This window comes from Histomonas meleagridis (assembly GCF_020186115.1).
Source record: "Histomonas meleagridis strain 2922-C6/04-10x chromosome Unknown contig_9, whole genome shotgun sequence".
In the NCBI taxonomy this organism is placed as follows: domain Eukaryota; phylum Parabasalia; order Tritrichomonadida; family Dientamoebidae; genus Histomonas; species Histomonas meleagridis.
In genome coordinates this window covers 293,427-307,810 of record NW_027150923.1, presented here as the reverse complement: position 1 = coordinate 307,810, position 14,384 = coordinate 293,427, and the positions used below count along the sequence as shown (strand labels likewise).

Here is a 14,384-nt window from a genome sequence, read left to right as displayed (position 1 = left end):
CAAATAATTAATTAATCGTAAAGGCTCTGATATATTTCTTTGTTTTGTTATAATATTTATAATAGTTTCATTATTTAATTCTATTAAACTTGAAATCTCTGGTTGAACATTATTAATTTTTATATCGAATTTATCTTTTTCGATTATAAAAAACTTTGAAATTTTATTCTTTAACTTAAAATAATATATCGGTGACTTAAATACGAATTGACCTACATAAGAACCACAAACTTTAATTGGTATTAAATCAGTGTCAATAATAAATTCATTAATTTTTTTGTCTTTTGGTATTATTGATTCTCTAGTTTTAATAGAATATATTAATGATAATAAATTTCCATATGAAAGTGGTTCTTTAAAACATCTTTCGATATATAAATTCGCGGTGTTATAATTATTATTACGTAAATATAATATTGATAAAAACTTCGCAATTTGTTTTGAAGATGTTAAATATAAAAATTTCCATATGTAATCAATGGCTACTAAATCTTTTTGTATGATATTTATTGTATTTATTCTTTCTTCAAAATATCGATAATTCGCTTGTTTAAATAATGAAATTATTAATGAATAAAATGACTCGTTTTTAATATCTGATAATTCACATATTTTCGATAAAAAACTTATAAAAAAATCATCAGAAAATATAATTTTTTCTGTTTTTGAAATATCTTCGAAAAATTTCTGTATTAAATTTTGTTTTGTTTCAATAATTGATATTAATAATTGTTCAAATTGATTCGATTCATCTTCATTTAATGGATGATTAAAATGTCTTAAGTTAATTAATAAGAAATTAAAATATTCATTTGTTTCTATATCAAAGTCAGGATGAACATTTAAAAATTGATGAAACATATCAATTGATTCGTTTTCATTAAAATTTAATGCGATTTTCTTTAATATATTTAACGCAACTCGAATTTTCGTTTTATTTTGTAATAAATTTAAACATCGATTTTTAATGTCAATTCGAAATTCTTTATTATTTGGTATAAAATATGGAATTGTTTCAATTAAAGAGTTTTCATATTCATAATATTCTGTTTTTTCTTGAAATATTAACTTGTATATGTATTCGAATATTAACATTTTCTCTTTATCTTTAGTAAAGCCAACGAGTTTACGTAGAAATGAAAATATTTGAAATGGAAATAGTTCTGTTTTAGATATAATTGTCCAAAACTCATTCGACATATTCGTTGGTAAATTAGAATAAATCGTTACCCATGAATCTAATGAAGAACTAAATCTTGTAACAGTGATATTCCAAAATTTCGATAATTGTTCAATAGTTAATAATTCTTTTTTTAACATAAGTTCAAATAACCAATAAAAGTTTTTAAGTAAATCATTATGTAAATTATCCATTAAATTATCAATTACTTTATTGTTTTGTAATTCTTTTAATAAATCATTTGATAAATTCCGTTTGTTTCGTAACATATGTAATGAATTAAATTGTTTACTTAATAAGTTCGAATTTAACATTTCGATACAAAATTTTATTTGTAAATTTTGAATAACATTATATGTTTCGTTATTATTATCAATATTTGAAAATAATAAATTAAATATATTAATAATTTGTTTATCATTAAAATCACGTAAATTATTTCGATCTAAATTATTAATTAAATTTGTTAACCATTGAAGAAATGTATTTAATAATTTCATATATTGCGTTTTATCCCATCGATTTTTAAAATAAAATGTTAACTTAAGTGCTGAGTGAGCAACTTCGAAATTTATATTTATATCATTTTCAAAATGATCTGTTATGATTAAAAGTATATTTGAATTGATGAATTCTTTAAGATTTGTATAAAAAAAGATTAAATCGGTGTTAGTATAAAACATATAATCTTCTCTCTCAATACATTTTAATGCAGACGCTATAAACTTTGGATGATTAGTAAAGAATATATCAGGAACAATCGATAAATATGTTTCTAAAATCTTATTCAATAAAATAGCATGCTCTTTGTTATTCGGATTTGAACTCAAAATTGCAATGATGATTTGTGGTGATGTTAATTCAAGAAAATCATCGACACTTTCATCAACAAAATTTGATAAATTACCTTCATGAATAGAATGAATCTTAGACACAAGCTTATTACAGTGGTCTTCTATGGCGCTGGAGTTTGATACTGATAATAAATTTGTGATCCAATTCTCTGATAAATCTCTCATTCATCCTTTGACCAACCGTTCCTTTATTAAAAAAGTGCTTTAACAAATTTCAAAGGGTGCAGTAAAAAATTCAATACGAAATTTTCTATCGGTTATCCGATTTGTGTGGCAAAAATAAGTATCGGCGCTTTTCACCTCACAAAAATAAATCACCGATACTCAAGCTTTAACCTGTATAAAGAGAAAACTTCTATATATGGAAGAAATCCTTCTTTGTAAAGGAAAATAAGTCAGCATAATATTAAATGTAATGACTGGTGATCTTTGTGTATCTGTTTATGAACTTGGAAAATTTGATAATTCTTTGGAACCAGATTCTTCTGTAAGTGCTTTTTATCTTCTGGAATTAAAGAATTTCCACTCTCCTTCGTTTCATTGAGTAATATACTCTGAAAATTTCAAATATTTGACTCTCACCAAACACACTCTCCCTTTACATTATGAATTATGACAGAAGTTTCTTTTTTGATTCTTGTGGTACTTCAAACAATTTTTTCATAAATTTTGCTTTTGATGTTGTTCATTAATTGCCAAAACAATTTTTTATTTTAAAAAACACTTTTGATAATAATATTTTATTAAATTTTCGCATTGGAATAGTTTTATCAAGTTTATATATTTGTTGGTTGAAAAGGAATCAATGATTTCAAGTTTTCCTCATTTATATTCCAGAGGTATTCTATTCCTTTCACTATTGTTACAGGCTCTACATATTCCACCTTTAGATCTTCTAGAATTTGTTGAATGCACTCAATTAGCATTGCCGCATAAGCAACCATCTGTTTCCCGTCATCACCTTTCGGAATTTGACGAGTTGTGTTTGTGAGTCTGTTCATAATCTTTGATGACTTTGCCAATGGAAAAAGTTTATGCTGCAGGGGCACCCCAACAATTTGAGCGACTTCTTTCACATAATGCGTCGCAAAGCCAAGGAAAGAACGGTTCTCATCCCATTGGATGCCTTGAGGAGCGTCGTAGAAGTGAGACAAACAAAGAGATGACTCGGCTGCGGAAAATGGGAAAATCGTTTTCAACTCATCAAGAGCTGCAACACGAAAACGTAAAAGACGAATATATTTTTCCGGTGGAAAGCGCGTTGGTGAAGGAAGAGATTTGTTGGATTCAAGGTGAGTAACAAGTGAGTTGATCGCTGAGAAATATTCAGTTTCGTTTTTGGAGTGAAGAGTCATAGCTGTCATCTTTTGATTTTGTTGAGTAAGGCGATATTGAGCAGAACGCTTTTCGCGCATTGCATGTTCAACTTGTGTTTTGAGATTGGAAAGTTGTTCAAGATCAATTCCTGAATTTTTAAGTTGGGTTTTGGTTTGCTCAAGTTGCTCTTTTGCCCGTATAAGATTACCAAGTTGTGTTTGAAGGCTTTCAAGATTGTTATAATCGAGAATTGTAACTGATTTGGAATCGATAGAAAAGGAAACAGAACTTTCATGGAAATCATTTTGGCGAACATAAAGACCACTTGGAAATTCGAGTGCATATATGTCAGGTGGAAGATCAGCAAATTTTGTTGGCCCGAGAAAGATTAAATGTGATAATTGAAATTCAATGATTTCATTGGTTTCTGTTTCTATTTTTAATGTTTCTGCATCTGGCAAGTTACTAAGGCTGTCATCTATTTCATATACTATGCGATCAGAGATTAAACGAGCTTGAAATTCTTTTCTATTGGAATTAACAAAAATTTTAATGGGTACAAGTGAATTTTCAGGTGATTTCTTAGAAATTGTTATTGTCATTAAATCTGTTAAAGATAGTTTTGGTGCGATAAAAACGCAATTTGACTTTCCACTCATTGAGTTATTGAAGGGTAAAAGGGTAAAATATGCCAAACGATAAATATATTATTGAATAGTTGGAATAAAAAAGTGTCAAACAAGTTTTTTTTGTGCAGTTTTTGAGTGAAACTATTAGGTCGATCATCATCACTTATGATTTTTATATTTTAACACTGTTTTAAATAACAAAATTTTATAATATAGAAGATATTATAAGGATAATGATATCCTTGTTTTCTAAATATTCAATATAAAAATAATATTTTGTCTTGTTATTCATTAGGAACATTTCTGATGATAATAAATAAATAAATACAAGAAAAATTATTGTAAATTCATATATATGTTTTTTAGATCCCTAAAAAACGAAATTTTATATGTTAACAAAATTATTTTCTCTAAAATCAATAGCAAAAGGATCTTCTTCTATAGAACTTGTTTTTTTGTCATTAAAATGACGATTGATTTCAATGTTGTTTTGTTCGATTTCTTCGTTTGACATAAATTGTTCTGAAATCGTTTCTTTTTTATTATGTTTACGAATAATAAAAACAATAATTAATGAAATAATAATAATAATCACTACTATAACGCATACAACAATAATTATTAGATTTATTGGAGTATTATTTTCGTTTGGTGCCATTTGTTTATAAAAAATAGTGAAATAAATTGAATAAAATTCGATCTCAGATTTGTAAAAAATGACAGTATATTCGTAAAAAACGAAATTTGTTATAACATATGTATATGTTGAACCAATCATAGATAATAAGTATGTATTTATAGAATATGAGTTATTAACAGTAAATGTTATTATTATTGTCATTGAATGAGCTCACCTAAAAGAATGAGAAAAAGTTGTTTCCATTTGTAACAAATGAATAAATGTATTTGATTTAGTAAATGTATTTGATTTAGTAAATATATTTGATTTAGAAAATGTATTTGATTTCGTAAGTATATTTGATTAGAAAATGTATTTGATTTCGTAAATGTATTTGATTTAGAAAATGTATTGGTCATTGGAATACATTCATCAATTATTCCTTTGACAATACTTAAATCACCAAATGTATTATTTTGATATATTTCTGTTACCATAACTGATGTTGCTAGAATAGAAGAAATTGCTTTATAACTTATGGTTGGTTGTTTTTCCCCATAGAAATAAATACATTTAAGGGAAGAACAGCTAAAAAATGCATTCGTTCCTATTGAATTAACATTTTCCCCAATAATAACAGTCTCTATTGTTGAACATATTTGAAATGCCATCATCTCTATAGAAGTGACAGGAAGTGGAATTGTAAATTTTTTTGCTAGAATTCCAATTGGATAACTAATGAGTTTTGAGATGCCTTTATCATATAAAATACCATCATTATTATAATTTGCAAAGTATTGACTTTCTTTTGAAACATTGATAAATTGCAGACTAGTACATCTATTAAATGGATTTGTAGAAATTTTTTGTACAGAACTTGGAATATTTACATTTTTTAATTTTATACAGGATTGAAAAGCATAATCTCCAAGTGTCGTTAAGCCTTCTTCAATAATAACAGTTTCAAGTTCATTGCACGCACAAATTGCGCTCTGGTAGCACAAATTGTGCTTGGAATTATAATATTTACAAATTTGCACCCGCAAAAAGAATTATAATATAATGTTTCCAAATTTTTCCCAAATTCAACTTTTTCTGAATTAGAACAATATTTAAATGCAGATGATAAAACTCTAACAACTGAGTCTCCAATTTTTGCAGTTAATAATAAAGTCCATTGATAAAAAGCATCCTAAATAATTTCTACACCAGAAACTATAACATGTTCAGCAACATTTTTATAATCATCTGTAAATTCACTTGTTTGAGTTATTGTAAGAGTATTTTTTGTTTCATCAAATGTTTGAAATGTTTTAACAAAGAATAATAAAAATAAGAATGAAATATATTTTTTTTTAATATTAATATTATTCATAAAATAAATTTCAGGAAAACAGTTAAATTTGAATTGGAAAATCAATATGATTATTATTATTATTGCAAAAATCATTATGATCAAATTAATATCGTTTCTTGGAAAAAAAAAATAAAGAATTTAAAGAAATTCTGATAAAATAAAGATTTTATTTTTACAATCGACAGCTGTGTATTTTGGTGACTAGAAATCATTATGAACAAAATTTCTGGTAGGGATAAGTAACATGATAACATGTTTGCCTTATTTTATTACCAAAAAATATAATTTCTTGCAAATTAATGTGTTTCTTATTATGAAAATGTAAATCATAATATTTTTCACCTCCAACAAATATGTGCTGATTGTATGCTAGAGGAACAAACGCACTAACATGAGCTATTAGGATCATTATTTGGAAAAAACAAATTTTTATTTGTTGTTGCAAAAATTTTGAAGGTTATTGAAAATATTGAACTTTACAGTCCTAAAATTAAGCAATCAAAATTTTTCAACTATTCTAAAACATTCAAATGGGAAGTGGCTGAAGTGGGGTAACAATAGTTAAGTAATGCCTGATTATGGAAAATACTCAACGCCTTCTGTTTCGTTCTTGTTTTTTTAAGTAAAATAATCAGTTGTTCTATAATATGATAAAATATGTTTAACACATCAAAACAAATTTTTAAGCATTTATTTATAGAACATCAGAGATGGTAAATTATGTGTTCTCCAAATAAAAAATCGATTCATTTGAAAAATATCTGTAATTGATTATTCTTTCGGATCAAGATTGTATTCCTCATACAAAGATTGTATAGTAACTTTCTCCATTCTGGACAAGTGATCAAGGATCAGTTGCCCTATATCTTTATTGTCGTTATATTTATGTAATCTCTTCATATGTCCTTCAAGCTGTTCTTGAGTTGGAAACTGATCTTTTTTCGCTGACAAAGATTCAATTTCGCGCGAAACGTTAATGATTTTATTTCTTAAATCAATAATTTGTTGTATACATTTTGCTCTATCACCTTGCTTCATTGGTGATTGACACTTTCTCACTGTGCTACTCTTTTTCATTGAAGGAGGTACAGCAAAATAAATATCAGTAAAACCTTCAATCTTTTTTATTTCACCAGATCGTGCTAAAGACTCCAAGCGATCCTGAGAAAACATAGGACCAGAATATTCCTTAATTTCATCCAATGTTAAAGGTGCATGAGCTGCTTCAAGTACTGTAATAATATCCATAAATAATTTCACATAACATTTCATATGACGGTTACCGATGCACCAAAAATGTCAGCCGGAGGATATCCGCCCAGTCCTCAATATGGCTATAGGTACCCTCCAAATTTTCAGCAGCCATATCAATACCAAGAACCACAGCAAAAACATTTTGTGAAACCAATATTTTCTCAACCACCAAAACATTCAAACGCAATTTTCATAAAAAATCTTCCCTATAATTTAAAACTTGATGAGTTTAAACAAATATACATGCCATACGGTGAGATATACTCTATGTCAACAAATTTAATTGAAAAAAAAGGAATTGCATTTATTACCTATTACGATATTCGTTCAGCCATAAACGCTGTCCAATCTCTCCAAAATCTTACATTACATGGACGAACTCCAGTGACATCATTTTCATATAAGCCGCCCGAATATTCGGGAATTGATCCACGACAGACAAGTTTGGAAATTATGCTTACACCAATAACACCCACTGCCACCAAACTCTCCAAAGATCGTATTAAAACAGAGATGGAAAAATATGGTCCAATATATCAAATCACAGAATTACCACAACAGAATTATTTTATTATCCAATATTGTGATATGCGGAATGCTAATGCTGCAAGTATAAATCCTGTGACTATTGATGGTGTTCAATTTTCACCCTCGATTTACATTGAGGCAGACCAAAAGTCAAATGATACCAATGTATATAGTCCGCCAAGAGTCAGCAATCCATATCCATATCCGTATCCATATTATCCACCGCCAATGCAATATCCACCACCAATGAATTCAATGCCAATGAATCAGATGCAGCAGATGCCACAGATCGGAAGAGGAAGTCCCGTCTCTCAAATGGGGCAAATGCCTCTCGGTAGTCCAATGATGCAACAGGGAATGCCGCAAAGGCAAATGCAACAAATGGATTACCCACAAAAAACAGAACAAATGCTAAATCAAATTAAGGCACTTCAATGAATGTTTAATAAAAATCTTATCATAAATTTAATGAATAAATGATTCGTTATATTAAATTTAACTCAATTGAGTTAAGTTGTTGTGCCCAATTGTTGTTTATTAAGATAATTACAGAAAAAACAAAAAAATTGCTTCTGGCGAGAGTCGAACTCGCGATCTTCCGCTTACTAGGCGAACGCTCTAACCACTGGGCTACAGAAGCTTCGAATACTAACATAATTATTATCAACAAGAATATTAATTTAATAATACCTATCTTAACTTTAAAAAAATCAAATATTTGATATCAAATAAAAAATTTTAAAACAAGAAAAAACTGTCGGTACTGGTTACGTGATTTGACGTCAAATTTTGACATTTACCACTTTTTGTTTTACAAATTATGAATCAATTGATTGCAAGTATTCATACTAATTGTCAAAGAAAATCAAATTTTACATAAATTTATTACATCCTTAACAAATTATACTTTTCAATAAATTTAAATTTAATCTTTAACTTACGTAAAATATTTAAATGAATTCTACATAGTTTAAATGTGGAACACTTTTAAATATAAGAACATTTAACATGAAAACAATATTTATTCTTACAATTTCTGTGTTAGTATAATTTCGTTATTTTGGATCATATTAACGCACAGCATGATGTTTAATATCAATCCAATTAATAACATCAAAATACCCAAAACCAAAAGTCCAATTCCGAGTGAGCTAAATTCCCAAGTTCTTGGTTCCACTGTTGGTTCTGGATAAGGTGAAGCAGTTGGCATTGGTGTTGGCTGAGGCGATGGTGTTTCTGTTGGTGGTGGAGTTTCTGGTGTCGGCGTCGCAGTTGGCATTGGTGTTGGCGGAGGAGTTGGCGAACGTGATGGTGTAAATGTTAATGAAGGAGAGAATATATTTGAAGGAGAAAATGTATATGTATCAGAAAAACTACTTGAAGCAGAGAATGTATTTGATTGAGAAAATGTGTTTGATTGCGAAAATGTATTTGATTGCGAAAATGTTTGTGATCCACTAAAAGTTGATGTTCCAGTAAATTGATTTGAAGGAGTGAATGTATATGTATCGCTAAATGAATTTGTTTGTGAAAATGTATTTGACTGCGTAAATGTTTGTGAATCTGTGAATGTATATGTGTCTGAAAATGTAGCCGAACTAGTGAATGTTAATGTGCTTGCGAATGTAGCTGAACTCGCTTTTTTTACTGATGTTGTATCTGATTGATATTCAAAGTTTCGAATGACTGCAGGCGATTGAGATGATACAAACAATGAAGTTTCAAAATCACTTGTTACATTTGTATATCCATTATTAATTAAAAGTTGTGAGCAATAAACAGCGCAATAGCCTTCTTCGATGGTAAAAACAACATAATTGAAGTTTATCATTGCTTCTGAATATATGTTATTGTTGTTACCATGTGAATTAATATGAATAAATTCCGTACGATATACATACATAAGTTCAGTGCCCATTTTATAAATGTCATCGCCATTAAGCTCTGCTTTACACTCTGTGAATCGACATGAGTTAATTGTAAGCTCTCCGCCATTTTGATATATACCACCGCCATTTTGTGATGATAAACAGTTGGAGAAAAAAACACTATAAAGTAGAAGTTCTGTGTTTGTGGCTGAAATTGCACCACCATTACTTGTTGAAAGACAATTTACAAAATTAACAGAAACCATTTTGACAACTGGTTGATCTGTAAATTGTAGACCTTGATTAAAAGTTACATCATGATATAATGGATCTAAAGATGCAAATTTAATTGATGTAGAAAATAAATTTAAAAAAGATGACTTGCTGATTTCGATCTGGGCGCGTGAATTTAGGTGTGCATTTATAAAGTTAGAATAAGAATTAGAATAATGTGTTTGATAAATATTATATTTTGTTAAAATTGATAATACTGAAATAGATAATAACGGACTGCATTGCACTTGTCTGACTGCACTAAAACCAGTAATGGTTTTGTTAAAAGATTGCAAAAACATTTCCTTATTGTGTACGTTTATAAATTTTCATTGCAACATTTTTCTATAATTAATTGGTCAAATGAAAGCTTTCAAACGTATCTCGTTTCAAAGTGAAAGATTATACTTGTTTCTGTAATATGTACAGAAATTTTGGAACTCACTGGGAAAATAAGTGAAGTGTATTTTTGAATGATCAAACATTTAACAGAAAGTAAAATTAATTAATCTTGGATATGATAAAGAAATATTCTTTGTTTGTCCAAAAACGAGAAAACTTCCAATGTAACGTATTATCATTTTTTTGATTATTTGAACATATTGTTTCCAGCTGGAAAGTCCCATAAAATTGTAAAATTTAATTAACCATTTGAGTCTAAAAAAAAAATGTTTTTGAAAAATGAGTGGGGAAAAAAGAATCTAAAAATAAATTAATTATGGAATAAATGAAATCAAAAATTTTAAAGAAAAATACATTCAGCAATAAATTATATTATAGTCTCTTTATCTTTTACGTGTGGCTCTGCATGCGCCGCAGAAAACTGTCCAAGAAAGTATAACTAAAAATAGGCAAACGAAAATGCTGAATGCACCCATTACTGAGGATGTGTGATAAACAGGGTCTGTATGTACATGAGTGATGACGAAAGCGCATTCATCACCTCCACATGAAATTCGGAAAAGAACAGGATCTTCTTCTTGGAATAAATATCTGGATTCAGTAATATTTCCAGGTCTTGAGAATTTACTTTCTCCCATTGGAACAAAGTCTGTGTCTTTTGTGTTCTTTTTAGAGCAATTAATATTAAGCATGTTATGCAGAATTAAAATTGCAGAATGATCAAGTTTTGGTTGAACCCAATATGTTGCATTACTACCGCCAGGAATTACAACCTCATGATATGTATCGTCCAATGAGAGTGATGGATAATCTTCAGCTGAAATCAATGAAAGAAAAAAGATCAGCATTGTCTGGAAATTAACAAAGTCTGTTCGAAAATAATTAACCAACTCTGAACCAATTTCAAGCCTTTTGATCAAAGAAGAATGTTGCAACATATTATATCTTTTGGGCATAGCCTTCTTTTACACTATCCTAAAATATTTAAAGAAAAGAATAAAATATAGTTGAAATATTTAATGATTTCCTTTATAAAGAATTCAAATTACCTCAAAGAAATCCTTGTAGCATTTTCACTAAAATTATTTGATAAACGCATTTATAGGATGAACTAAAGAAATAAAAATTTTTGATTGATCAATGTGAGCATGATGGAATTTATAAGCAAAAAAAAGTCAAATTTTCATGTTTTCAAATAAATGTTCTTTATTTGAGAGATGTTGCTGATGAGCTACGTGTAGCACCAACACCAGCTTTGCTGTGCTTAACTATTTTCTTGCTCATAGCAAAGTCAGCGAGAACATGACCGATCATTTCTGGTTTGATTTGAACTTCAACAAATTCCTTTCCATTGTAAATGCCGATTATGTTATCGACAAATTCTGGAAGAACAACCATTGACCTAAGGTGTGTTTTAACAACGGGTGGCTTTTCACCTGGGCCTTTAACAGCTTCGCGTGCTTTCTTGAGCTTGGTAATAAGATGAAGATGCTTGACACCAAAGCAGCGTGAGATATAACGCCTGCGTGGTGCTGAGAGAAGCTTCACGAATTCTGGGAGTTCCATGGCCTTAAGGTCATCAAGGGTCTTTCCACGGAAAGTGTAGTTACGTTGTGCGAACTTGGACATTCCAAAGGCCGGACAAAACCGAAATAACCGCTTTGTATACAACGACCGTTTATACTGTAAATTTTAGCCGTCGATAGAACCGTTTAGGCAGGGTCCGACCAGATATAAATCCACTTTTCGAACAAAAATATCTTGGAACCAAAAATAATTTATTAATTCTTTTGTAGTAAAATGTGTAATATTACTTTTATTTTTTGAATATCAGTTATTTGAAAAAAAAAGAAATTTTTTATATGTGTTGTTTGTTCTCATTTTTTCGATAATGAAGACATAAAAAGAGTCCTCAAGCCATTTTTTATGTAAAGCACCAATGAATATCTGAATTATTCAGTGATTTTAAACAAAGAGTTCATATAATTATAGTGATGCATCACAACGATAATGTACACATTTTACTAAACATTACAAATTTATCAGAAATATCTTTATGTATACAGCATTTTTTTCTACTTAACCCATGACACACCCATTGACTTCTCGAACTTTGCTGTTTCGTCCCTTATCAGCGCGTCCTTTCTTGCTTCCTCTTCCAATGCGGTGTTTCCGTTGTCGTCGTCCTCTTCAATTGGCACTGCTAAGTTCGGCAGTAGTCCTCTTGCGTTCTTTGATGATTCGGTTTTTACTATTTTCATTTTTTCTTCTTCTTCTTTTTCTGTTCGTGTGTTTCTTCTTAAGTTCGGACTCATTTTTAGTGAGTGTATTCTTCCTTTGTCATCTCCAATAAGTATCACTGGAAGTTTTGGATGGAAACACATTGTCGTAAGTGCCCCATCATTTGCTTCGATTATATCTGTCTTACAAATTTCATTATATCTGTCAACCGCTACGTCATAAATGAACAATTCCCCATCCGATGTTATCGACGCAAATATTGTCGATGAATGCGGCGCAAATTTTACGTCGTTGACATAATTTGGCGCATAATCATAAACTTGTAAAGGTGTATCTTCCCCTTCACGCCATAGTTTGACTGACCAATCTGTACCACTCGTGGCATAAACATTAGGATGGAACTTGTTGTGATGAATGCTAAAACATGGTGGCGAATGCGCTTCAAATGATGTTGGATCTTTGGTTGTACGTGTCTTAAGAACTCGATAGATACGTCCATCATCACATGCAACTGTGAAATGTGTTGTTTTGTCATTATAATAATCGAGACTTACAACGCCAGCTGGAAGTGTCGCAATTTCAGTTGGCTTCATCTCGTTTTGCATGAGCGTCCATAAGATAATACGGCCATCAAGTGACGCGGATAAAAGTGTGTTATTATTGGAGGTATCAGGCATCTGCCATCGAACGACCGTTACGCTGCTTGTGTGACGTTTAGCACTTTTTGATGTGCTGTAAACGGGCGTCGAATTCCGTAAACGGGCGTCAAAAATGTGTACGTTACCATCGAAAGTGCCAACCGCTACAAGTGACGGTTCATATGGATTCCAATTCATAGAAACCGCCGGAGAATTGAGTTCAATTATATCTCTTGGATTTGATTGGTTTTTAAGGGTCCAAGTGCAGAGATATCCTTTTTGTTGGTTACTTGTGGATGAATAAGTGCATCCAAACAAATCGGGAATAGAAGGATTCCATTCAATGCTTGTAGTTGAAAAACCATTAAGAGAATCATATGAAAATTCCCAAAGTGGAAGAGTATAACCTTTGTCTTTGGTAATTGTATCACGAGCATCATCAAAATGTCTAAAATCTAAAACAACATTCGGATCAAGATTTTGATTAACAACACGTTCCATTATTCTTGTCACAAATAAGGCTGAATGTGGCTTGGGCGCAAGGGAAATGTGTTTGTCTTTAGCATACGCATCACCAATGACACGAGCATTAGTAACACCTGTGCAATTTTTGGGAGTTGGTGCTTCTGTTATTGTAGCCTGATCCATGTAAGCAGCTGTTTTGTTTTGTGTGGCTCGTTCTGTGTAGTTGAATTGATTGCGGAGCACTTTGGTGTCCTGCTTTGAATCTCCTGAATCTTCTTCTTCATTCATTTCAGTTTCTTGTTCGATTTTTAGTTTGTTAATTAAAGCAATTCTTCCAACCTGTTCGTAGTTAATGATCATCGGATCACGAACACCAACTTCTTCATATTGATTTTGACTAAATTTGAGTCGAACAAGAGATTGAGGCGCTTGAGGATCTTCAACTTTGAGATCACGACTGAATTCCTCTTTCCTCTCTTCGTCTGTGAGGATTACTTGATCTGGTGGTTTTCTAATGCTTTGTTGGGGATTTTGCATTGAGCGCATGGATAAACCAGAACGAAAGCCAGAGGTAAGACGCACGTTGTTCTTGACTGAATACTTTGGTGAAGCATCAGTTGCCACGTTTCTCTTTGTCCTCAATTTTTCTCTTGTTCTTGACATCTGAAAAATAACGTATTTTATCGTAACAGACCCCCTCAATTTTGAATAACACCAAAGAATACTCATTTGATCCTGATGTAGTTCAAACTAAAGCTA

The 14,384-nt window shown here is 30.4% G+C and overlaps 6 protein-coding genes across 6 annotated transcripts; 1 reads left to right on the top strand and 5 right to left on the bottom strand.

The window, feature by feature from the left end:
- Positions 1–2,810: 2,810 nt before the first annotated feature.
- On the bottom strand, positions 2,811–4,010 carry GO595_009314 (uncharacterized protein; the record flags this gene model as incomplete). The annotated part of the gene is made up of 1 exon (XM_067922986.1): positions 2,811–4,010. One exon carries the CDS (start codon positions 4,008–4,010, stop codon positions 2,811–2,813), a length of 1,200 nt encoding a protein of 399 aa, XP_067770316.1.
- A 3,218-nt stretch (positions 4,011–7,228) lies between these two features.
- Positions 7,229–8,176, top strand: GO595_009313 (protein MEI2-like 2; the record flags this gene model as incomplete). The annotated part of the gene is made up of 1 exon (XM_067922985.1): positions 7,229–8,176. One exon carries the CDS (start codon positions 7,229–7,231, stop codon positions 8,174–8,176), a length of 948 nt encoding a protein of 315 aa, XP_067770315.1.
- Positions 8,177–8,765: 589 nt separating this feature from the next.
- On the bottom strand, positions 8,766–9,872 carry GO595_009312 (Processed variable antigen; the record flags this gene model as incomplete). Its single annotated transcript, XM_067922984.1, has 1 exon — positions 8,766–9,872. One exon carries the CDS (start codon positions 9,870–9,872, stop codon positions 8,766–8,768), a length of 1,107 nt encoding a protein of 368 aa, XP_067770314.1.
- Positions 9,873–10,664: 792 nt separating this feature from the next.
- Positions 10,665–11,129, bottom strand: GO595_009311 (uncharacterized protein; the record flags this gene model as incomplete). Its single annotated transcript, XM_067922983.1, has 1 exon — positions 10,665–11,129. One exon carries the CDS (start codon positions 11,127–11,129, stop codon positions 10,665–10,667), a length of 465 nt encoding a protein of 154 aa, XP_067770313.1.
- A 358-nt stretch (positions 11,130–11,487) lies between these two features.
- On the bottom strand, positions 11,488–11,910 carry GO595_009310 (ribosomal protein S19; the record flags this gene model as incomplete). Its single annotated transcript, XM_067922982.1, has 1 exon — positions 11,488–11,910. The coding sequence occupies one exon, from the start codon at positions 11,908–11,910 to the stop codon at positions 11,488–11,490; it is 423 nt and encodes a 140-aa protein (XP_067770312.1).
- A 446-nt stretch (positions 11,911–12,356) lies between these two features.
- Positions 12,357–14,288, bottom strand: GO595_009309 (dynein intermediate chain 1, axonemal; the record flags this gene model as incomplete). Its single annotated transcript, XM_067922981.1, has 1 exon — positions 12,357–14,288. The coding sequence occupies one exon, from the start codon at positions 14,286–14,288 to the stop codon at positions 12,357–12,359; it is 1,932 nt and encodes a 643-aa protein (XP_067770311.1).
- Between the last annotated feature and the right edge of the window lie 96 nt (positions 14,289–14,384).